Genomic DNA, 25,947 nt, shown 5'->3' with positions numbered 1-25,947 from the left:
TTTCGTACATGTCATCAGGATGTTAAGAAAAATATTATATACCGAATTTCATTGAAATCGGTCTATAGTAGCTCCTGAGATATGGTTTTTGGTCCATAAGTGGGCGGCGCCACGCCCATTTTCAACTTTTTAAAAAAGGCTAGGTGCAGCTTCCTTCTGCCATTTCTTCCGTATAAAATTTAGTGTTTCTGACGTTTTTTGTTAGTCGGTTAACGCACTTTTAGTGATTTTCTAAACATAACCTTTGTATGGGAGGTGGGCGTGGTTATTATCAGATTTCTTCCATTTTTGAAATGTATATGGAAATACCTGAAAGAAGCGATTCTGTAGAGTTTGGTTGACATAGCTATAGTATTTTTCGAGATATGTACAAAAAACTTAGTAGGGGCGGGGCCACGACCACTTTTCCAAAAAAATTACGTCCAAATATGCGCCTCCCTAATGCGATCCTTTGTGCCAAATTTCACTTAAATATCTTTATTTATGGCTTAGTTATGACACTTTATAGGTTTTCGGTTTTCGCTATTTTGTGGGCGGTGCAGTGGGCCGATTTTGCCCATCTTCGAACTTAACCTTCTTATGGAGCCAAGAAATACGTGTACCAAGTTTCATCATGATATCTCAATTTTTACTCAAGTTACAGCTTGCACGGACGGACAGACAGACATCCGGATTTCAACTCTGCTCGTCACCCTGATCACTTTGGTATATATAACACTATATCTGACTCTCTTAGTTTTAGGACTTACAAACAACCGTTATGTGAACAAAACTATAATACTCTCCTTAGCAACTTTGTGGCGAGAGTATAAAAACTGTAATTTGGCACAGGGGATCGCAGTAACAAGGGGCACCTGTGGATAAAAAATTTGGAAAAGGTGGGACGGGCCCCGCCTTGTAATAAGTTTAATGTGCATATCTTCTAAACCACTTAAGCTACAAGAACTAAATTTGCTGAGTACAAAATTTTACAAGAAGTCCTACCGATAGTGTGAAAATGGATGAAATCGAATGAAAACCCCGCTCACTCCCCATATAACGGCACTGCTCAAAACTACTAAAAGCGCGATAAATCGATAACTAAATTCGCCAGAAACGTAAAAATTTGCCGCCGGGATGGTATGACAAGGCTTTATAAACTCCACTCAGTTTTCAATACGCAAATCAAGAAGCAATTAAAATAACGGGATAAAACTTTGCACGAATAATTTCTTTAGTGTGTGCCACCTTATGATTCAAAATTGTTTACATCCAATAAAAACTGTTCAAGTCCATAGGTACCGAATATTTAGACCCCACTACCTATAGTTGATTTTTGATCGAAAATGTCAGTCAATGCTTAATATACATATATATCTGAATTTAATGGGTAAACCGTCTCTTATAATGATATGTCCAATACTTCCCTTAACCCTTATATATTTAATATAAAGAACTTCCAGGTGACTTTGTACCGCATATATCTGCCAATATCTCAGTGGAAATAAGATAGCGTCTTTTTTAGCGCAAAACAGTATATCTTTGTGCCTAAACTAGATAAATTTGAAAGAAAACTTGACCTAGCCCCTATATAACTAATATCAGGATTTTCGAACATCCGGCTGAATTTACTCTATATGATTGGTTTTCCACCTTAATGTATTTCAATGGATTTGATTCTGATTCTAGTTGCAAGAGTATAAAATTTCCGGTTGCACCCTAATTTAGCTCTTCCTTACTTGTTTTTAATTTATGTCTGTATATTTTTTGTCCTCTGCAATATAGCAAAAACTTTCCTTTCATCTTTTTTACGTTTATTACAAAAAATATACTTACATATCTTTATCTTATCAATTTATATATTTCAAATTTATTATTTTTTTGTAGTCAAAGAAGGCCGTAATCTCATTCCAATGGACCCAAATGGTCTTAGTGATCCCTATGTTAAGGTCAAACTAATTCCAGATGAGCATGAAAAATCCAAGAAGAAGACGCGCACCATCAAGGCTTGCCTAAATCCTGTGTGGAATGAAACCATCAAATAGTGAGTAATTATTAATAAGACAGCAAACATTTCAAAGTGATAAATAAGATACATGGATTTATAAAAGCTTGTCTGTTTGTGTGAAAGCTGTTTCTCTTCGTCGTAAAAGCTTTCTATGCTTCAAATAAAAACAATAAAGTCAAATAGACGTATTGTTTTGTTTTGTAACCATAGTGGCTTACTTAAAAAGTTTAAGAGTTATATATTAAATACTTATAATTACATAAATTTCAAAAGCTACTCAGAAGCTCACATTTTTATTCCACTTTTCACACTTTAACTAAACGTCAAATTTAAAATAAAATGTGACGTCTAAACACATAAATCCTTTATACTTGTTAAATTTATGAAAAATCTTTTGTTGTACATTTTATTTGTATAATTTCAGTTTAAGATAATGTTCTCCTTCTCTGTCTCTCCTTTCAGTGATCTCAAGCCAGAAGACAAAGATCGGCGTGTACTTATCGAGGTCTGGGATTGGGACCGCACATCGCGGAATGATTTTATGGGCGCTTTGTCGTTCGGTATATCCGAAATTATTAAGGTGAGTTATTAACATTTTTTAGAACGAGAAAAGGGTTAATCTATTGTGATACTAAAATTTTAACCTTTGACTTAAGGCTGCAGTTTTTTATAGTTCCTTTTCTTCCTTTCGAGATGTTTACTTTATATATACATACACGTAACGCATGGAGAGTAGAACAGTAGAAATTGCCCTATTTCCACTTACAAGATAATAAAAAATTGGTTAATCTCTTTAATTGTAAAACGTACATATGTATACTGCTTTGCGATTGGTGCACGTATGAAGTCTGATCAACGAAAGCCTAACGATGAACTTGTATGTGTACATAAGGAGAACCGGAGTACTTGAATTCGCTCGCGAGCTCAAGGCGTGGGCATAACTGCTCTAATACAATCACTAATTATAACAGTGTGAATGAAATGTATTTACAGAAAGAGCCTAGTCGAATGGTTGTCTTCTAATTATTTCTAGCTCCGAAAAGGAGCTGCATTTATGCCGCGACAGACATCCGCAAAGCTAATACAGCGAGTCGTTTGATACCAAACGAAGTTTCAGACAAGGCGACTCCCTTTCGTGAGACTGCTTCAACCTGCTGCTGGAGAAAACAAAAATATGGACCGAAAACTCCACCAGCCCACAAGCCGTTGTTTTGTTAGGATGAAAATGCGGCTCTTGAATTTCTTTACCATGGATTGCTTCATCGCTGAACAAAATTTCCCTCGAAAATATCGGATCTTATTGGAACGTTCTAAATGTACATAGAACGAAGCGATATCGCTTGGGAAGGTCAAGCGGCTTCAGCTCTTGCATAAACTGTATTTCGTATGCTTTCAATTTAGATCTCACCATAAAATACGCCAAGTCATTCCAGACGTTAGTCCGAGCTGCGAACGGCGCCGAAGCTCCGCGGTCTTCGTGTACACTCTCAGCTAAGGCTGCTATATTTTCTTTACCACATGCCGGACGTGGTCTATTCGGTCGAATATTATTCAATGTTGAATAGTGGGTCCCAAAGTGGGTGATTAGTTGACCACAAGTTGAGCGAGGCTCGCGAAATACATTCCTTACAAAACGTGAAGTTCTTAATAAAGTTGAACGATTTTTAAACCTTGTTCAGGCGTTAGTCTTTCCTGACAGCTCGAGACGACTCACATGTGTTCTGTCAAAGAAAGGCTTTTGAAAAAAGTATATCTACATGGAGCACCTATTGGTATCAAGTTGTGACCACGGGTTTCTAATAATATTTAAACTGCGACATATATGAAGATCTTAAACCACATCGAAGTAGCGATATCTACGAATCTTCTGTTTTCTATTGATAGATTTTTGCGTACGTTAGAATTGTTCCGCAAGCAAATTTTGTTATTCTGAAAAACTGTTATTCCTTTCTCAAAAAATAACTTAAAATAATATTATAACACATATTTAAATTTTAACTGTACTTTTTCATACTCTAAATTATTTTCTTATTAAAATTTGTATATTAAATTTTTTTGTAATATTTTACACAAACCTTTTATTATAGTTTTTACTTCTAATTTTATGAGTATTTTATTTCTTACACGTTAAATATTATTTCAAATATTTATAAATAATCAGCAAGATTGGCTTTATTGTAACTGGTCATTGTCTTATCGATATTCACGCGGAGAGGTAAAAAATCTTACCAAATGCTATTAGTAGAAGCTGTTCGGTAACACACGAAGTAAAAACTTCTCCACACTTCTGTTTTTACAGTCCTTGTCAAGGCTAAAACGCCTCATATTTAAAATTTACTGACATCTAACTGAGCTAACGGGAATAGAAATAGCAGCTCTGTGCTGAATTCTAACCTTATGGATGTTCTTAACAACTTTGATTCGTTAGAGAAATTCTTCTGTAGATTAGGGGAAGAAGAGAAATTTGTTCCTGGATACTAATAAATAAGAAGTGATCTTGTTTTTTTCTTGGGATCATTGAGTTATTTTTAGATTTTAGCAAAGAGCTGCATTCGTTATTCACTACCTACAGCTATGAAATCTATGCTTCAACAATTTTAAATAGAATCATGAGCGGAAAAAATCAACGATCAGATCTTTAAATTTCATCCTAAGCTAAACATAGAGTCCTTTCTTTACATATTCAACAAATAAACTACGTATTTTATTGTGTTTCAGGGCTAGTTTCCCACACCTGAACAATGATTACAAAGCGTTCAACTTTATTACGAAAATTCACGTTCTTGAAAGAATGTGTTTTGCGCGCTTCGCTCAACTTAAGGTCAATATATTCTTCCTACTAAGCATACTCTTCGCAACACCATCACTCATCTTGAGACCCAGCATTCATAATTGGATAGTGTTCATCCGAATAGACTACCTTAAACACGCAATGAAAAAATATAACAGCCGTAGCTGAGAGTGTACACGAAGACAATAGAGAGTCGATTCGGCGCCGTTCGCAGCAACTCGGACTGAAGTATGGAACGATTTAGCGAATTTTACGACGAGATCTTAAATTAAAATGTACAAAATGCATTTCGTGCAAGAGCTAAAGCCACTCGATCTTCCCAAGTGACTTCGCTTCGGTCTATGGGCTCTTGAAAAGTTCCAAGAAGATCTGACGTCATGGAGTTGAATTTTGTTGAGGCCGAACTTCTGGCTCAATTCTGCAAAATTACCGCATTTGAGACAAAGAGCAACCTGAAGAGATTCAAGAGCTGCCATTTCATCCCGCAAAAACCATAACTAGGTGTGTTTTGCGAGCTGGTGGAATCGGTCCGTATTTTTTCTGAACGTAAGCGTCAATGGCGAATGTTATCGCGACATGATATCCGACTATTTGATGCCTGAAATTGAAGCTCGTGTTATCGCTGACATTTGGTTTCAAGAAGAACTTCCCACATTTCACATCAACCATTGGATGTATTGAGAAAATACTTCGGTGAGCAGATAATTTCACGTTTTGGGCAGATCGAATCATCATCAAGATCACCTTTAGACTTTTTCTTGTGAGAATATGTAAAGTCTAAAGTCTATGTGAATAACTCGCGTCGATTCAGGTCTTGAAGCAAAACATCACGTGTGTCATTGGGCAGTTACTAGTCGAAATGGTCGAACGAGTCATCAAGAATTGGACTCAATGGATGGACGATTTAAGACGTAGCCGCGGCCATCATTTGAAAGAGATAAATTTCAAAAAATAAATGCCAAATAGTATTCTTTCGAATGATAATAAACATTCCCAGTGAAATTCGTTTCTGTGTTTTTTCTTTAAAGACGTTTCGCTTTTACAACTCTCACACTGACCGAATGGTTTTTCATTCACCAATCTTACGAAAGCTATGGCTAAACTAAAGACATTGTTGGTTGTACTGATTAATTATTGTAAGTACTAGGTCAAAAAAGCACTCCATTGCAAATGAACTTCACGGTAGAACAATGCGACCAAAGAAAATACAGCATAGAACGAAAAATGTAAATTAAAGCGCGAAAAAAGTGGAAGAAAAAGCACGAGGTCGCTAGGTATAACGGAGAAGCAGAAACGAAAAAATGCAAGAAAAGGCAACGAAAAAAAACAATAAGTGCTATTGTAAACAGTGAAAAGTAGTAAAGCGAGTACAAAAACAAAAACTTGAAAAAGTAGTAAAAAAAAAGAGTAACGGTAGTAACAGCGTGAAAGAAGAGCTTATAAAAAGATACTAAAAAGTAATTGTAGTAACAGTGCAGAAAGAACTTGAAAGTAAAAAATAAGAAAAATTAAAATACGATGCTTATTAATAATTGTTGGACAAAAACATTACACGATTTTTTCAATGCTACGCACATACACACCCACATACTACACGGCACTCACAAACACACAAACTAACTTTAAACGCGTGCGCTACTTAAGGCTAGTATTTGGTGGCTAAGCACGGGGCGCGCCACACTTTACCTCGACACTTGAGCCCCTTATGGGTGATGCCATGCAGCAGCGAGCCGCAATGATCGCAAAACATCGGCGACAGGAAGGAGATATGCTGCCATTTGTGCGGCATCTGATGGGCCTGGGAATAGGTGAGAAAACTGATGGAAAATTAACATAAAGCTTAGCGGTAGTAGTTGCAGTTAGAAACTAAATTATTGGAAAATACTTAGCGGTAAGAAATAATTCTTAGACAGAGAGAGAAATTAGTGGAAGAATAGAATAGAGAAGAAATAAAGATAAAGTAGAAACCAAGTAACAAAGTGATAGTGGAAGAGCGATAGAGGGTGAGAAAGAAGGCAAAAGAGCGAAGAAAGTAAAGATAATAAAGAATATTCGATAATTCATGTGAAAATGCGGTTTTTATGAGCCTCTAAACCAGTCTCGAGTTAGCGGATTGCCATTTTTAAATGAATGTATGGAGCGTGAATATTTTAAGGTCGAAGCGGTGAATGAATGCAAACTAAATAAATTCTATTTATATGAAATATGTATATTTTAACAATTGTATATACATATATGTATATTCGCCTTACATTATGTTTTTATAAGTTAATTTAATTTTTAATTTATTTGTTCCACCTTGCCTTTCACTCGAAAACATGACAGGTGTTTCAATGTTTTTCTTTTTATGTTAATGTATCTATTTATATATGTGTGCGTGCCTTTATCTTACATTCTACTTTTCCTTGTGCTTCCAAAATGCAGATGTTACAAATATCATATCAATAAATGTAGCTTTATGTTGATACATACATACATACATATACACAGCATGTAAATACAGTTAAAGCATACACGCGCATACCAACAAATCGAGTTGTCCGAAAAATTCATGAGAAATGGCTGATGTGATAAGTGAATACTCAACAATTCTTAGCATGTTGCGTATACGCCTGGGTGTACGCTTGACATAGAAACCAAGTTGGCTATTAGGGATGGTAATTCACTTAAAATGCTTCTTAAGTGTGTTATCTTTAAATTTTTTTTATGTTATGCGTCAGTCTTGAAACAAGCCGAACGCAGAAACTATTCTCAGTGAGAATGAAACCACAGCCTCGGATGAAAGACCCCTCTTTGAATGAGGACATATACAACAAACATAATAAGGACAATAAATTAAGGGCATTCACCTGGATTGACTGGTCCCTAAATTTGGAAGGTGCAGGCTGGTCATCTCCTCGTGAAAGTAAACGCTGACATTACCGCCGTTTAAGAAATGCGATGGACGGGACAAGGACTGAGGCGAGTAGGTCTTTGTGGCATATACAACAGTGGCCATATAAAGGAGCGCAAATTCGATATGGATTTTGTGGTGAGAGAAAGATTCAATTGTCGAGACTGACACCGAAGTGAATGGTGGTTAAACCACAATCCGTATCAGAATCCAATGATGTTTAACGTGGGTATCTGCCTTAGGAGGCTCAAATCCACGGTGCTTTCTAATGCTAGAAGCACATAAATCAAAATAATGCGTTGATCAGCGCCCCAAAGTGTAAGTGCATGCACATCACTACACTCTGGCTGAACCAAGGCATGAGTGACGCCACACACACATACACCTTGGTTCCAATTGGTAGGGTGCAAGCCAAAAGAAAACACCCTAGCCACCTTAGTCGGGTACGAGGCCCACCTAAAACCTCTGCCGTACTCTGGGTCCAGCACCCAGCCGCAGTGCGACTCCACATTGGACTAATGTCCTTCCTGCATTTAGGCTTAAATCACAACCACCACGAGTCTCCCCAAGGGCCAAAACCCAATGAGCAGACTGGAGACGTGAACTTCAGGGGCGGCTGTTCTCGTGGTACCATGTTTTAGTCTTTGGTGTGACAGTCGAGCCCACAAGAATTCCAAGGAACCCTTAAGAACCCGACTGTATGATTTTTTTGTTATCCCATTAAACTTTAGAATTTGTTATACCATCGCAAACCCATTTAAAGAATATAATATCATTTCGAGTTATTTTTTATAGCACTGTTCCGACTTAGACCATGTTGACAATTATAAACAGACCTGTACTTGTCAGACATAGTGCATTTGGCTTTTAGTCGCCTCTTACGACAGATATGCCTTGCCGCGGGCATATTCGGTTTCCCCCCCTACCCAAAGGGGGTGTCCCCTACCCGCAGGGGGAAATCCGTATCATAGTAAAATTTTTCAGCAGAGAAAGATAGGAAGACAATATGATCAAAGATGCTTTTTATGGACGGCTGGAGTGCGCTTATGACAACTGCCCCCCACACGAAGATGGCAACTTTAGTACAACTGTCGGCAAATTCAGTCTCCACGGCGAAACCTTACTAAATGGGTTGAGGCTGATCGACTTCATAAGTGCCCGACATATGGTTGACTCATGAATATACTTTTCTGTCACCGTGTCGAAAAGCTCGTAACCAGATCGATCATGTTGCAATTGATGGATGACACATTTCCAGTGTCAGTGCCTTATCAGCAACTCGGTATAAGGAAATTTTGGGACGACATTTAAACTTCTTTCGTTCAGTGTAACAAAACCATTGGTTTTCGGGAAATTCAAAAGAACAGCTGGTACGATGAGGACTGTCGTGTCCCAGTGGAGAGAAAGCAGACAGCGTACCCCGCAATGTTCCGATCGATAACAACACGAGCGGTTATAGAAATCGACAGTTGAAAGGGGAAGCGATACGCATATGGAGGCAAAAAAAGAAATGAGTGAGTATGAAGAGCTTGAGAAGCTGGCCAATGGCGACTTACGGAGGGTTGATGTTCAGAATATACTGAAGTTATGGAGGGAACACTTCTCAAGCAATGGAGAGGACGTTGCACTGCCCTACCATGAAGAAGACTGAATAGCAATTAATTAGTTATCTATCTTGATTAATTTTAGTTAATACATACCACCGTTATTTTATACTCTGTAGCAGAGCGTGGCAGCCTTATCTATTTGCTTAAAGAAAAATGAAATGAGGTCGCCATTTTTTCACCCATTTTCGAGACTCAACTAAATAAATGACAGAACACACATATCCAGTAAAGAATATCACATTAAACGCATGTACATACTATATGTATTTAATACATGTATAAACATATGCTTAAACAAATGTGAATCGTAAAAAGGGCATTAAGGCCAAATAGCTGAGGTCTCGGTTGCCCAACTTTTAAATGTTAGTCAGAAAATGCGCCACAAAAGATGTACCATGAAATAGCTTACGATGATGAGAGCCTCTCGGAATTATAAATGTACATACATACGCGTTATATATGTCTATTTATGTATGCACAATACTATATACCTACATACACTATATTATCATATCGTACACAAACGAAGTAAAATCATGCGCGGCCTGTCCTTTGACCTCAATGGCATTGACATTGCCACAGGACGGCTTTGGGCGCTGAGCTCTTTTTGGGTCTATAGAAAAACTACAATGGACCATACACTGCCTACTTATCTTCAGCTTCGCAAATGTCCTCGTCGCCAAGGCAAATGCAAAGGGAAAGGCGAAAGGAAAACTAAATCTAAAAGTTTTTGTCGCAAAAAGTCTTTGAATGCATATGTGTGTGTGCGTCATTTTAAGTGTTTGTCTGGCACATTTGGCGCCATTGAAAATATTTATGAATGGGCGCTGAATTTTTCACAAAATCCGAGCTGACGCTGCAGCTTTTATGAATTCGTGAAAAATGTGCGACGGAGAAAGGATAAAAAAATAATCAATAATTTTTCTTTGCTGACGGTATATCGGTTAAGGTTAAGAAGCCTATGTAGGATTATCTTGAATTGCATACGCAAATACTTATTTAGATGCATTCTTTAAAAATTCTGCTGGCTTCATACGTGGGTTTGATGCGTCTAAGAAAAGCACTGTTCTAGTCTAGAGTCTTAAAAAGTTCGTGGGACAAATTCTCCATGGAATCAATATATGATTAGGTAGGGTTGAGGCAAACATGTTCGAAGTCAAACCACAGACCACAGAGCATCTTTGTAGTTTGTCCAAGATACAGTAGACACATACGAAGGGTATATCAGTAGAGACTTCACTCCATATACTGGTATTTAATATCAAAAAGGCTCTTCAATAACAACAAGGAATACGCTCTTGGAGCATTCCTGGATTACTCGATAGAGCGTTCAACAATGCCTCTACGGAATTTATTCTGAATAGTATCCAGTCAATGGATGTTGATCTTGCTATATATTGCTGGATCAGAAGCCTTTTGGCCTCTAGACGGATCAGAGCAGAATGGAACGACGCTAAAATTACCAAAGAAATCTGTAGAGGTACTCCATAAGGTGGTGTCTTCGATTCGCTTCTATGGACATTATTGGTGAATAAGCTGCTAAGGAAATTGGAAGAAAAGACATCTATGATAGTGGCATATGCGGACGGCATTGGTATCTTAATAACGGGTAAGTGTCTACAGACCATTAGCAGAATTATGAGCACCACTCTCAATACAGTCCAGAATTGTGCAACGCATATGGGTTTGGGGTTAAACCTGGAGAACAAAGATCTGCTTGTGTTCACAAGAAAGCACAAGATTCCTTTTTGGAGGTTCACTTCGATAAATGGGACACATCTCTCTTTGAAGGATCACACCAAGTATTTTGGGATAGTCTTGGAAAGCAAATGGAAATGGAATGGATGTGGAAGCACAACGTCGAAGAAAGAGTGAGGAAAGCTAGCAATGCTTTATATGCTTGTAGGTAGATGCTCAGGACAATCTGGGGGCTCTCTCCCTCTCTCATGCACTGGTGCTACACAGCGATTGTAAGACCAATTCTGCTGTATGGTTCAGTAGTATGTTGGACAGGAGTACGGAAATTCACCTACCGGAAGCCAATGCAAAGGGTTTAGAGGCTCGCCCTAACGGCGGCTCTTGAACTGGTACTAAGCAACCCACCTATAGACCTTTTCACTGAACACGACTACTGGCTGCAAAGAATGGATGCGTGGAGAATTTACATAGAGAACCGTCGGGCATAGCTCGGTGGGCAATGAGGCTGGGCAAACATCGACTACATGAATCCTACATGATTTTAGCTGGGAGTAAAGTAAAGGTTTGTTAGCTATGCGCAACACTCTAAACATTCATATGGATGGCTCGAAAATGGACGATGAAGTTGGTGCTTAATGAATATCAAGCTGAGGTCTTTGCAATTGCGAAAGCATGGTAAAGAGAGAAACCGCAATGAAACAAGCTACCTGCAAACTGCAAACGTCATGTGCAAAACGGTAGATCTGAAGTATACAAAATTCCTAATGGCACTCGATAGAAGAGACTGTAGGAACATGATTAGAATACTAACTGGTCACTGTCTGGTGGCTACACATGCCTGCAGAATAGGGCTGACAGTAGGAGAAGACTGCAGGGCACCAGGGAAACAATGGAGCCTATCATGTGCACTTATCTGGTATTGGGAAGACTATGCCTTAAGTATCTGGGGTCCCCACGGTGTGATGCACTAGAGGAGGTATCGATAGTGAGGCCACAGAGTCTGATAAAACTCGCTTGTTGGCCTACCAGATTAACCAAACCTAACCTAACCTTTGAGGGCCTTTAGGCATATTGTAGTATTAATGAGTCTTGTTCTGTTGTAGATTTTTTTCTGAACGTATTTGTAATTGTTTTAGAACATTCAATCCGTATCACAGACTTTTTTAATTTTTCAAGATCGAAATCGATATATTGCGGTTTTTAACAGAAAGTGCTGACTATAATGTTTGATGATTTCTTAATAAATACGTAAGTTAAATAAGAAAAGTAAAGTAGGGTAATCAGCGGGTAGTTTGCTAAAGATTAAATACAATTGAATTGTATACATTTATGATTAGTAAGGCCCTTCTACGTCCTCTAATCCCTCTAATCTCCGGTGCACTTCTTGGACATCGGAAGATTGAAATAGATGATAGATTAGGGTAGATGATCAAGTACTTTTTTCTCTCTTGTTAAGAATAAACATGTAAAAAGAACATAATGCCTCAACCGACTCAGCATAAAAATCCAGCTTATAAGCCCCCAGAAGGTTAAAATTTAACTTCTCGGAACAATAATACTAATCTGCATTCTATCTCATCAGCTTTAACCGCATTTCCGCTCCTCCAACACATAAATAATCTATTTTAAATAAATAACTTTCATTTTCAAAAGCGCAGCTGCGCCAAACTTCCCCCGCAAAGTTGCCTTCGGCCATGGTTTTGGAAAAATTGCCGTAGTGTAACAAGCTGACAGATTTTGTCAAAGTGCACACACAGGCGCATGTGTGAGGACGCACAGTAGCCTGTTGCCCAATGGGGAGCTTTAGCTTCTGCAGCTGCTCCCCCAAACTACCGGGCGCTCGATTATCCGTTGTACATTGTTTGGCATTGCGCCACCGGTGCGTTGTTGCACAAGCCGGAAGCGACTCGGCTGCCAGCAGTGGGGCGTTGTTGCGGCTAATGCGCAGCGTTGCCACTATTGTTTGGCTTTTGAGTTGAGACCGAATGCCGTGTTGCCTGTTGCTGTTGCTGCGCTGAGTGACTCCATTGTGTTTCTTTGGAGTTGGCTGGCGGGGAGCTATGTGAAAAGTTTTTATTGTTTGCATTTTATATGTACTTGTTGCTGGCTGGTATAGCAACTGTGGACTTCTGGTTTACCCCCAAGAGGACTTGGCATTTAATTGAGCGATTTCACTGTTGCCTTGTAACAACATTTTGTGCAAGTCGAATTTTATGTATGTATGTGTTATTTCGCTTTGATTCTTTTCAACTTTGTGCTGGAATTGGAAAAGTTTGACGTGCGACATGTGTGCCTGCTTTGTATTTTATGGACTTGCTTAATATTAATTTTAATTTCGGGTAATTTATCCACCTTATGTTACTGTCTTTTGAGGTTGTTTGTATTTTAGTTCTGTACAGCTTTACCTTTTCTCGTACTTTTACAATTTTTACAGTTCAAGTATTGCTTATATTTCTATATATGAAGTTTTCTGTTGACTTGTTTTACTTTTTCTGATTTCGTTTGCCTTACGAAGTGAAATTTTTAATTGATGAAATATGAAATATATTTTTTCGTTTCTCTTAAATTTCTTTAATATTAAGTTAAGTTCACAACTCCGCTTTTTTGCAAAAAGGTCATCTTTTCAATTATTTATATAATAAAATTTTATTACTTAGGAAACGATTTTAAAAAATTTACTCAGATTATCATTATTGGAAATGGAATCATAAATTCGAACTAAAAATATTGTTTCCCATATTTTATCTGATTTATTCAATATCTTGGCTTCTTCTCTATATTATAAATAAAATCGACCATAAGTTTGATGAGAATACCATATTAAGGATTACTATACATTCCGAAGAGCCGTGTCGCAGTAAAAAAGAAAACTCCTGCTCTCTGAGAGCACTAATCAGCAACTCGGTATATGGGAACTGTGACACGGCTTTTCAAGCACTTTATGTACAGCTGCAAGCGAAACCACTGATTTTTGCTAAGGCAATAGATCAGCTGGTGCGGTGAGTAGTGCCGCTTACCTCGCAAAGTTACAATCGACCACAACACGTGCGGGATGGGATAGATTCCGAGAGATGAAGAATGAAGCAAGACGAATTTGCAGACAAAAAATAGAGAAGCCGAAGTGCGCGAGTACGAAGAGCTTGACGAGCTGGCCGGCAGGGTTAATGCTCGCAAATTCTACGAAAAGAAGTGGCTTCTAATAGAAGGTTTCAAGACCGGAGATTACTCTTGTTTGCTTGGTTTGCTTTCACTAAACTGGATAAGAAGCGAAGCAAATGGGTCTGGTAGTGAACGAGGGCAAGACGAAATATCTTCTGTCATCAAACAAACAGTCGTCGCTTCCACGACTTGGTTCTCACGTCACTGATGACAGTCATAACTTCGAAGTCGCAGATAATTACTGCTAATCTTAGGACCAGCATTAACATCTCTCGACGAACAAAGACCACATTCTATAAGTCACTCATTATCCCCGTCCTGAAATATGGTGCAGAGACAAGGGCGATGACAACATCTGATGAGTTGGAGTAACTAGTTTTCCAGAGAAAGATTCTGCGGAAGATTTATAACCGTTTGCGCTTTAGCAACGGCGAATATCGCAGTCGATGGAATGATGAGCTGTATGAGATATATGACGACATTGACATAGTTCAGCGAATTAAAAGACAGCGGCTGCGATGGCTTGATCGTATCGTCCAAATGCAGTACTCGCCTGGAGAAGCAGAGGAAAAGGAAGATCTCCACTCCGTTGGAAAGACCAGTAAGCAGTGCCGAAGTCAATAGAGTTACTAAAAAGAAATCTGCATTGGCTTTGGAACATATAATTTAAAAAATAATTTCCAGTGTGTTCATGTGTAAGTTTCTGATGAAAAAATCAATATTTTGAAACATTTTTATTACTTCTAATTCAGTTTCTGTATTTCTACGCTAACTAACTTCAAAAAATCAATTTATCCAGTTACAAGAAAAATGCTCGCACTAAACATTTCTTCAACATTGCCATTTGTTGCCACTTGCACCGTTATTTAAATACAATTAGCTTATCAATTTATAATTCTTTCATCTCCTTTTAATTTCTTTACTGCGCCTAATTGAAAAATTCTGTTGGCTTCCATTTATGCCATCAGCTTCTTCAGTAAAAGTCAGCAAACGAGCACCTGTTGCAGTCAATCACAGTCAAGTTGCTCGTCTCTCATTTTAATTGGATGGATTTAAATTGATTTCGAATTTCGTGGAAATTGCTAAGATTGAGATAAAATTGATGCGTTCGTTTGTGGTGTGTTTCAGTTTGGAACTTCTACGGATGCGAGTAGTTGTAAAAGGTAATTACGGTCGTCAATTATTTTTATTTACAGCATGACGAAAGTGTGTATAAAATGGGAATTACTAGAAGATATGGAGCTTTAGTGGGTAAGCTGGAAAAAAAAAATGACAACTTTGGATAATGGAATATATTTCGGCTTCCCTAAATTAATCTCCTCTTTAAAAGCTAATATTTGAACAAATTTTATAGAAATATGCTTATAATTTTTTTATACAGTCTTAGCTCAAGAAATTCCGTGTTGCGAAAAATTCTGTGAAGTCCATGTATCTGTAAATTATAATCCAATCTTCAAAATCTCTGGAATGATTTATAGAAGAAAGAAAATAAAACATACTTGACAAAAATGTCAGACTATTTTTAAGGGTAGTATATATTTACGTTTATACTGTGTTCACGCTTTCCGCCTCATGTTGACTCCACTTTAACTCTCATGCAATTGCATGCCACAAAACTGACTGCCAACTTAATTTACCGTTATTAGTTGTGGCAATTTTGATATGTTCATTTGCCAACAACAGTAAAAAAATACAAAAATGAGAAGCAGAAAGCAGTAAAATAGTTATGTTGAATGACAACACAGTCAGCGGGTTTAACAACTTCGCCATTGGTCACTCATACGCCATGTTGCGCACATGAACAAAAACATTTGAATTGCGTTTAATAGAGGACACTCCACTGGGCGGTTTCATAAAAAATTCATTCTAAGCGCTAGCAACGAAAGGAGAAGCTAAGAGCGCAAAATAGACAGACCGTTAGCCGGCGGGCGCGACACTTTTGTTTCTGTATAGATGTGTGCTTTACTGCTGTCTACTATCCAGAGTCATAGTTTTGAACGTAGTTTTGTTGGTTAATTGTGTGTTTTAGTACATAAGAAGTTGAAATGTTTGTGCCTAGTACTCTTCACTTCTTTATCTCGTCAACTGTCATTCTCTTTTTCGTTTTATTTTGCTGAGCATTTTCTCCTAACTACGTACATTAATACATACAAATAGTGTATGCTTTGGTTGCATTAAATTGTTATACGAAGCATTATCATGGCGTTTAATAGAGGAATTTGCATTAATAAATATTTTATGGGCATTTTGTTGGCTCAACTGTTTGCTATGCCACTTCTTTCCACTTATTTACTATTTTTCTTTTTAACATTTTCGCGTTCATTTGGTTTCATTGAGTTTGGCGTATAGCTTTAGGCAGTGAAATTATTTATGCCACTTATTTCACCTAATAATAGTTAGAACGATGAACGTTACAACGGTTTTTCACATTAAATACAGTTACTTACTGATAATAATAATTAATTGTCGTCTGTGAATTTTTATGTAGTAAACTTTTTCTTAATTACTAGTAAATATTCGATATAAGTTAGTTAAATATGTAGATTGTTGTCGTAATAGACATGTGCTTTTCGGAATGTGAAATCAATTCGTTGACCATTCTCAATTCACTGAATGCTTTAAAATAAATGTCTCCTTCGCAAAATTAATGTATGTCAATCAGAAGTTTTCCCCTGAACTTCAGGGACCTACCAGCAAATTAATTATGTTAATGTATTTTTATTAAACACTGTTTTCGTTCAACAACATCGACAACGACATCGAATCGAAATCATACTATTGTTTAAATTTTACATAGAGGGTGTTTTAATTAGATATGTGGACTTTAAGAAGGAACAAAATGCTTATAGTTAATTGTTAAGGCCAAGAATTTTGTTTTATTATAAAGATAAGAGTCTGCAATAATATTGTAAAATTAATTTATGGTCAGTGACAATTTTCAGCTATAATGCGCCGAGTATTCTCCTCCAAGGCACACCCCAAGAGAATAACCAAAAATTTCTTTCAATGAGTTGATTGTTTCGTTGGCTGTATGGGTTGTAGGGGCGTCTTATTTGAACTAAAGGTCATCCTCATCAAAATTTCCAATTGAGGCGCGAAAAAGCCAATTGTGTTCTCCATTAACTCTAATATTAAGGCCTGCCGGCCGACCAATGATTCCGTTTACCCATAGAGTGAACCAAATGGAGACATTTTGAGATTGTAACTGCGACCTAACGAAAACTTGCGGAATATCATTATCATAGCATTCATCTAAAAATGAGCAATATTGTTGAACAAAAAAGTCTTGAGATGCGTCGCGCAAACCGAACCATTATTTTGATCACAAATTTACGTGATTTTTAAACGTTATTCCGAAGTAAATTTCTTTATTACATAATAAAAAATGATCCAAGTAGAGGCACTTTTTTCTATAGCCTTTAATTGAAAGCGTTCAAAATACAGCTTGTGCAAGTACTGAAGGCGCTCGGCTCTCTGTCATGTTTTGGGCCGGTCTATTGGCTACAAACAACGTATGATAACACACCGTTAAGATTTCTTCAGTGGGGATAAATAGGGAGCCTCTGAATGAATCACCCTTAAGCTTATCAAGGTAGGTTTAATGTAAGTAATAGCTGTCAAAAAGACAAACCATGAAAAAAATATTGCGTTATTTGGAAACAACACGTCTAAAAAAGTGATACATCAGTTAAGACTTCATAATGAGGCAATAATCAGGCGGCGATAAAATACGCCAATGTCTGAATTGTATGTTTGGATGAAGCAGAATGTTATGAAACTAGTTTTATAGAAAAATCTTGTTAACCCTGCGAACCGGCTAACTTTCGACTCTAGGGACTTAAACTTTTAGTAAATAATATATTTATTGTGGATCTAGTTTGTGCATTTTTTATTTGGGAAGTCGTTTTTCAGGTGAATTCAGATTCATTGCGTTTGATTAATTTGTTTGTTTATACATAATTTTTTCTCTTTGTAGTGTGTAAATCAGCTATGATAATGGAATAGATTTCCAATGCTGACAAGTAGATGGTGCTAAATCAGAGTCGCAAAGAGAGTTTTCGCGTAAATTAGATTGAAACCACCTTGGAGACGAGATTAAGAACTCTTTTTTTTGTATGGCGAAATCTTGTGATTAAGTGTCGGTCTGAGAATGGTATTAGAAATATTGTTTCAAAGGTCCTCTCTCAAACTCTTCTATCTGGTCATCACATCGGCACGTTATGATGTTGCACACAGCAGATCAACTGAAGAAACTTCCAATTGTAGATCAGTGCAATCTTGGCTCTGTACATAGCTTATGGTATGTGTTTTGCAGTGACCGTTAACTCTGTAAAATCTACTGAAGGCGTGATGAGGTATTTTATCAGAAAGTGATTAATTTAAGGTTAACCATAATTCATGTAGTCATCGGTTAGGTGGAATTTGTCGAAAAGACGCGAAAGGCCAGTATACAACTTTGATCCTTAAACGGGGATTATTAAAGGTACTTCTATTGAAACTAAAATTGGTAAACATTATTTTATTTTTCCTAAATTCATAACAGCCATATTTTTAATAAAACCAGAAGAGTATGACGTTTAATTATTTGATGAAGACAGATAAGAATTTTATATATATTTACCATAGAGTAGATTATTTTCTCGTTAATCAACGGATTACATATTTTTTCAATAATAACCATTTAGCTGCAAGAATGGAAAGCTTAAGCAAACAAATTTATCTATATTTTTAAGTGAACTAATGTGATCTCAACTGCTTTCCACTCGAAGCTGCCACATGCCACCAACTTTTTGGTACAAAAATAAACAAATTACGCTGCCAATGCCAATTGATTGCCTGCCTCAGCAGCAAAAGCGAATATTTTCACATAAAAAGTCAAAGGCATTAATATTTATTAGGATTAGTGAGAGTCAGAATTCCGCCAGCAATGTGAAATTAGGAGAAGACACGCAATGTGATTCTTAAAAAGGGTTGCAAGTGTAAAACAAAACCGACGAGGGTAAAAGGAAGTGTGACATGCACATAAATGTATGTATTCATATGTATTACTTGCGAAAAAGTAGCAAGCGATAGCTGAAAAGCGTCAATCATAAAATTCACAAGCGTTGCACATAAACAACAACAACAACAGAGTCGAGAGTTGCAACAAAGGTAGTGAAACCGAAATGAAAAAGGAATTTAAGTTCACTTTTTTTGTAAATATTTGCATATTTAAACACATACAAACAAACATACATGATTTGTTACATACATAAATATGCAAACAAACACGCATGTGTGATGATTTGTGCACTTTAACCTTTGAAAGTGCTCTGCAGTCTGCCTAAGCACTCGGCCCCTTTGTGTTTTATCGCACAAATAAGTACGTCTACACTTACATGCTAGAATCTGCTGACACGTGCATGTGCACTCACACATAGCTAACAGGACGAACTTGCGTATATGTGTGTGTTTGTGAGCGGACTTTGTATATATTATATTAGATTTTATATGTGTGTGTACCTGTCATATTTGCTGACGGCACATGTATGTATGAGCGTGTGCGTGAGTATTTGCTTTGCTTTTTGCATGAGAAAATTTATGGCATGACAATTTAACATTGAAAATGGCCGCATCAGCAGATAAGCACTTAACACACGCGCAGAGAATTTAAGAATACAAACAACCGAAATGGCAGGAAGCCTAAGTCTGACAGTAGCAGATTATGTAAAAATTGTAGCATACATTTAGGCTGTCTATGGTGTGAGGCGAGGTTAGAGAGTTTGGCGTTTGTTTTTACTATTTTTGTGTGTTCGAGCCGACAGTTGCTAGGAAAATATTTATTATCAATTTCGTGATGAACAAATAATTTTGCATGTAAATTTGCAGGCGCTACTTGTACGAGCAAATATTTAAATATGCTTAAACTAGATTTTAACGGTTATGACACAGATGTTGCTCTTCGGTATAAAGATTTGAGTCTGTTTTGTCCGTTTTTGTAAAAGAAATTTGAATACAATAATTATCCTGCTAAAAAGCCGAAGGAGTGAGTTTTTTATAGCTAAAAAGTGTATACAAATATATTTTTCTTAGTTTTAATCGGTCAGTTTAAATGACAGCACTATGTTATAGTCATACAAACTTAACAATATGATCAGAAATTGCAGCCATGCCTGAGATAGCAATAAACGCCAAATTTCGAAAAAATATCATGTAGAAAAAAGGATTTACAATGCAAGGGGTTGAGTTGGATCGGTCAGCTTATGAGGCAGCCATATGCTATAGTTGTAAGATAACGGCGATTTGGTCTAATGTGTTGCTTTTTGGTAAGAAAAGGCACAGATCGAGAATTGAAACACTGAGAGTCTTGTTTATCAAATGAAAATAGTAAATCTACGTGCTTTAAACAGATTTGTAATAAACTCCATAAAAATCTTTGGGTCAGGGCATATAAGCTGGTCAAGTCTAAAGTTCGAGGTCCCAAGGACCTGTACAGTTCTTCTACAAAATGTCATAAATGCTGCTACACACTTCGGAAACCCCAAAATCAAAATTATATACAAAGTGCTTAACCGTTGGTATTTTCCCAAAAATTTGGAAACATCAGCGTCTGGTCTTGTGATAGTAGCCAAACAAACAGTTAGAGATCCCAGTGGGTATCGACCATTGTGCATGTTAAAATCAATTGGAAAATTTCTGGAACGACTGATATGTGAAGGCCATGAAGCACACTTAAAAGAAGTTGAAGATGGACTATCTTGTAATCAATATGATTTCCGCAGAAAGCGTTCGGCTATCGACGCAATCAAAAAGCAGAACGGAATACCAGATAAAGCTTTTGAAGGTCGAAGGTGAATGCAAGGCACCAAAAAATATTGCGCATTATCACATCTGATGTGAAAAATGCATACAACTCAGCGCACTGGTACCACATTATACGAGCGTTATAGAATCTCAAAACTTCGACTTATTTATAGCGGATTATAAAAAGCCATCTGTCCGACAGGCTGCTGTTATACGACACTGACGAAAGGATCAGTTTTTAACTGGCCATGGGTGCTTTAAAGAGTACCTATACAAGTATGGCCATGATAACGGAGTGACGTGTTCCTTTTGTGGAAATAGTAATGAAAATTCTCTTGACCTGAAATTTAATGTTCAAAGAACTCTACTAAAACCGCAGATAGCAGATCGCGTCTCACTGGACAACATAGTGCCGCATATGCTACGATGTAAGCAGATGTGGCTTACTGTAAACTGAGAATAGCAAAACAGCTGCAAGAAAACGAAACGAGATGAGTAAAATGAGATACAAGAGCCAATAAGCTAAGGTTAGTTGGACATATAGATAAATATGGATCGATCGTTGTCCCGAAAGAGGTGCACTAATGCGGTATGAATCATTGCCACAAGTTCAAATGGTTACTATATTTGTATAAGCTGCATACATAAACGAAATTGGAATGTAAATTATAATTAGAATATTCTATTAAAATTTCACACAGTTGATTAACTGCGCATTTGCAAAAAAAGTTTCTAGCGCCTAAAAGCGTACAACCAATTTTTTTCAACTTTTACGCACTTGACATTTTTAATATATTTATTTGCATAAATTAGCGTTTTTCCAAACTAATATTATATTTGAATGCAAAATTTTGTTTAACCCCTTAAAGTTGCAAACACATATAAACGTAAAAATGTAGCGTGAATGTGTGAGTGTAGGCGCAGGCAACACTCTGCAGGCAAAAAGCGCGTAAGTGAGTAAGTAAAGCCACGACGCTCCGTAGCCAATACGCAAATGCATGTGTGGGCTCTTTTGTTGTTATGTACGCATACATTTGCCTTTAATTAACCGCGGACAATCTGTGTGTGTATGTCAGTGTTGGCATTCAGTGAACGGAAGCGTGACTGTTGCTGTTTACATGTGTGTACTGCACACATAAACACATACATATGTACGTATAAAGCCATACATATACGCATGCATTTATATTTGCGTATGTATTATTCACTCGACCAGCGCCATTGCGGCTCGACGGAGCTTGCCAAGCCAAGCACACGCATATTAACCGAATATATGCATATATGCACATAGTATATGTGTATGTGTGTGCATTTATAAAGCTATTCACAATAGCTGTTTTATCATTTATTGCAGGCATTGTTAGACTCTACTGTATGCTTACACATACACGTGGCTCCACATCCATACATAGAGACATATGCAAATAAGCTCAAGTCCATTCTCGACTTTGTTTTTGTCACATGACAATTGTTCAACAAATGATTTTATGCCTCTTGTTGTTAGCTGTTTTTATAGCCTCATCTGTCTGTTATTGCTTTTGTTTACACAAGTGTTAAGTTGAGGGATTTTAGTCATAAGCAATAGCATAAAGGAGAAAATAAATTATTTTATGTTTTAAATGAAATTTATACTTGTACATAGTTTTATTTATATTTGACAATTCTTAGTTCACATATACATTTGGGGTGTCTGTTGATTCAAAAGTCCGGCGGTAAGGCTAATGGTTTAACTGGATGCATTTTATCCAAGTTGCAATGAGGAAAATGAGATGGAAACAGCTAGACACCTTCTGCCATCCATCTTCTCGGTCATCTTAACTGGGTTTTCAATAGAGACGCTATAAATGGAGATGTATAGGTACAACAAACGACGTCATATATTTCCACGCTCTTTTGACATTTATCTTCAGTAGATTTTGCCATTTTCTCATGGAAAGATATAAGAGCCAACAGCGAGTCTAAATTATTAAAATTTACCACCAAAATTCGGAGAAACTGACAACTTTATAGCGCTACGTCCAATTTATGGTCGTCATAATATTCTTATTAGATCAACAATTGAGTGTCATGGGTACGGTACAAAATGCTCCCGTGCCAATAAGACAAAGAATTGCCCCTACTGTCGAGAATATTAGTGCCGCTAGCGCATCAATTGAAATTTAAATCAGGCTCTCACACGTCGCTTTCAAGAACTGAAGCCGATTGACCACCAGAATCGTCGTATGTTCGTCAAGTCTATGGTCTATGCCAACAAGTCAGCGACGATTGATGAGTTTCGTATGAGTATCAAACGTGAAATTGCAGCAGTATCGGCCCATTTATGCTTGAAAACCGTCGAAAATTTGGTCAAGTGTGCCAGTGGTGGCCTTGCAAAATAAAACGAACGTACTTTTGTAGCGCTCTTATTGAAACCCCGTTATTTTAAACGAATCCGTCGAAATTGCGGGAATAGATTTTTGCCGCATGCTCTAGGGCTTTTGACGATATGCGGCGGTCGTTTTGATCCGTACTTAGGAGTTCTGGGCATCACAACGAACAAATGGCCGTAGCAGTCACAGTGGGATTATTCGTGTTTTCACTAGTAATTATCTATGTACTTACTTAACCTATGTGGGAATAATTAAATTTATGAGAAACTGAATCAATCAATAAAACCGTTGTTTTATGTATTATACTTTGTAACTTAACAACTCTATTTCAAATGAAGAAACCTCCAAGTTTATTAGTTTTCGGCTCTATGATCTCTGTATGCTCTCGTATTATATGTATGAACTTAAGAATGACTCAGTTTCTTGAAAAAAAAATCTGTATTTTATACTCAGTATTATTAACCTTGAATATACCTTTTAATTATTTATACAGTGATACATTTTCATAAAGAAGTAGGAACGAGGCTGCCGAGTGAGTTGCCTGCGCAGATAATATAGCATTTTTGGTAAATGGAAAATTCCTGAAGAGCAATCTTACCCAAGAGTCGTTCATATGCCAAGTGGGCAGAGAGTAACTCAAATAAAACTGCGTTAGTGTTAGCTTTACTTACTAGGAAATGTAAAATCTCTGACAGTTCTCTACCTTCGTTGGGAGGTGCAAAAGGGACTACCCCACCAATGGCACAAAGACTTTACCTATAAACATAGCTGGTAGGTGCTTGGCTGCTAATAAATTTATGGAAGCTGGGTATATGAAGGTCCACAGGTAAAGGTAGACTGAAATTCTTCCCTGCTTCTTTTGCATTCTTTCCAACTTAGATGACGGCATCGCAGAACGCAGTAAGCGCAAAACGATTCGTCGATCGATGAGGATAGATCAGAATTTGGGAATTTTTGGGCAACACGAAGTACGAATTTTTGTCCAACTGATATTCATCGACTTTGGATCAATCCACGACCTGCCTTAACATTATGCCGGCTTCAAGAAACAGCGATCGATGCCTTCATTTGTCTTGAGTCTAGCTTAGTCTAGTGCTAAGCAAGTTTTGCTTCTTGATAGATGTCGATATTCATCTATGATACACGTTTCATCCGCAAAGTTGAAGTGCTCTTTGTTCTTTCTTTGATTAAGATTATGTAAGCAACATTTTTTCACTTTCCTATTCTATTTATGATTCTCTTTCTATTCCGTTAGGAATATGTTTCTAATAAAAAACGTTGACTTTTCAATTGTTCTCAACTCTCGACACTTAGTGGGGGAAAATATTACTAATACAACATGTCATACACTTGCAGTGTATAGCACACTTATCGGCCTTGTGAAAAGTTTAAAATGTCATTTTCGTTTTTAATGAATATTTCATTAAAATTTGGGTGATTAAGTACTGTGCCAAACGATATTTTATGCACATATGCATGTGTGTGTATGAATCTTTAATTCACGACGTGGAACTCAAAGACCTGTCAACATTATTCATTGCAAACGTTCAGCGCAGATTGTTGATATTTCATATGCGCATTAAGTAAAAGCAATGCAGAGGCAACGAGGTGCAAATCGAATCAATGAAAACTGCAAAAAGTGTCTTAATGCCGCTTAAGAGCACACCCCAGCGGACACTTTAGCACACAGAGCTTCATTCAGGTATATATGCAGATGTGTAGGTGCTCAAAGTGGCAGAATTTCATGCACAATCTCTGCTTTTTGCGAAACAGAAAAGAGAATATTTAAATTAAATTGCATACACAGGTCGTATCATCTGCCGAATGTGTGCACCTGCAGCTCCTCTGGTTGCCAGGTGAGCGGAAAATTGAATATAAAGTAGAGCCGGGCTAATGAGAAGAAATTTTTGATGGCTTCTGACAAGGAAGACGTGTTGAATGCGTACAGATTGGTTGATGGTGAGACAGATTACTTTAAATATACAAAGGTGTGCTGATTATTTTTGAAGTACAGAAGCCTATTTCATGTTTGGCTGTGGTTAGTGGGCAGTGAGCAGAAAATGTTAAGACTTATTTCAAGTTCTTATGTAGAGATTTGTAAAAATATTGCGTAAATTACTTTGCTTAGCTAATTTAAATTACAAAAAATAGGGATTTCATGCATTTTTACATTTGCTTACTCACTGTTTTGTTCAAGTGAAATACTATATAAAGAAAAAATACCTATTAAGTACCCAAAATAATAACCCAAATAGTGAAGAGATGATTTAGGTTATTATTTTAGGTATTTGCTCGGTATTTGGTGTTTGTCGAATCACTTACATAACTATATGTATGTATGTATTATATGAAGCTGTATCAGCAGTCACCAATTCAAATTTGCAAAAAGTTACTCATACGTCATGTCACACCACAAGCTTACATGAAATTTTAATTTAAGTTTTTTGATAAAACTTTTAAGCTAACTAATGGTAGCAAATTTAAATAAAAAATAAACAATAACTTTTAAAATTTATAGATTATATTTACACATTTATTTGTTGTTTAAAATGCTAGTAAAAATCATTTCATTCAAGCACATCTCACTCTCACATATTTAATAAGTCATTGTGTGTGTAATTTTCTCACTTCCACTTGGCACTGTCTAAAAACTCATAAAT

The 25,947-nt window shown here is 37.0% G+C and overlaps 2 protein-coding genes across 6 annotated transcripts in view; one reads left to right on the top strand and one right to left on the bottom strand.

Annotated features, from left to right (window-relative positions):
• LOC120770739 (protein kinase C, brain isozyme-like) overlaps positions 1–2,594 on the top strand; it is a 41,044-nt gene extending 38,450 nt beyond the window's left edge. Inside the window, exons 5-6 of the mRNA XM_040098328.1 lie at positions 1,867–2,023; positions 2,450–2,594. Coding sequence (XP_039954262.1) covers positions 1,867–2,023; positions 2,450–2,579 — 287 coding nt within the window. The 3' untranslated portion in view covers positions 2,580–2,594. The remainder of the gene's footprint in view (positions 1–1,866; positions 2,024–2,449) is intronic.
• Positions 2,595–6,318: 3,724 nt separating this feature from the next.
• LOC120771734 (protein kinase C, brain isozyme-like) overlaps positions 6,319–25,947 on the bottom strand; it is a 212,670-nt gene continuing 193,041 nt past the window's right edge. Inside the window, exon 5 of one of the 5 annotated variants that reach the window (XM_040099894.1) lies at positions 6,319–6,595. In XM_040099894.1, coding sequence (XP_039955828.1) covers positions 6,438–6,595 — 158 coding nt within the window. In that variant the 3' untranslated portion in view covers positions 6,319–6,437. The remainder of the gene's footprint in view (positions 6,596–25,947) is intronic. The other 4 variants (XM_040099896.1, XM_040099893.1, XM_040099898.1 and 1 more) reach the window with 4 other exon arrangements.

The sequence above is a fragment of the Bactrocera tryoni genome, chromosome 3, assembly GCF_016617805.1.
Source record: "Bactrocera tryoni isolate S06 chromosome 3, CSIRO_BtryS06_freeze2, whole genome shotgun sequence".
In the NCBI taxonomy this organism is placed as follows: Eukaryota; Metazoa; Arthropoda; class Insecta; order Diptera; family Tephritidae; genus Bactrocera; species Bactrocera tryoni.
The sequence above is the reverse complement of the archived record's forward strand: the minus strand, read 5'-3'. Positions and strand labels throughout refer to the sequence as shown.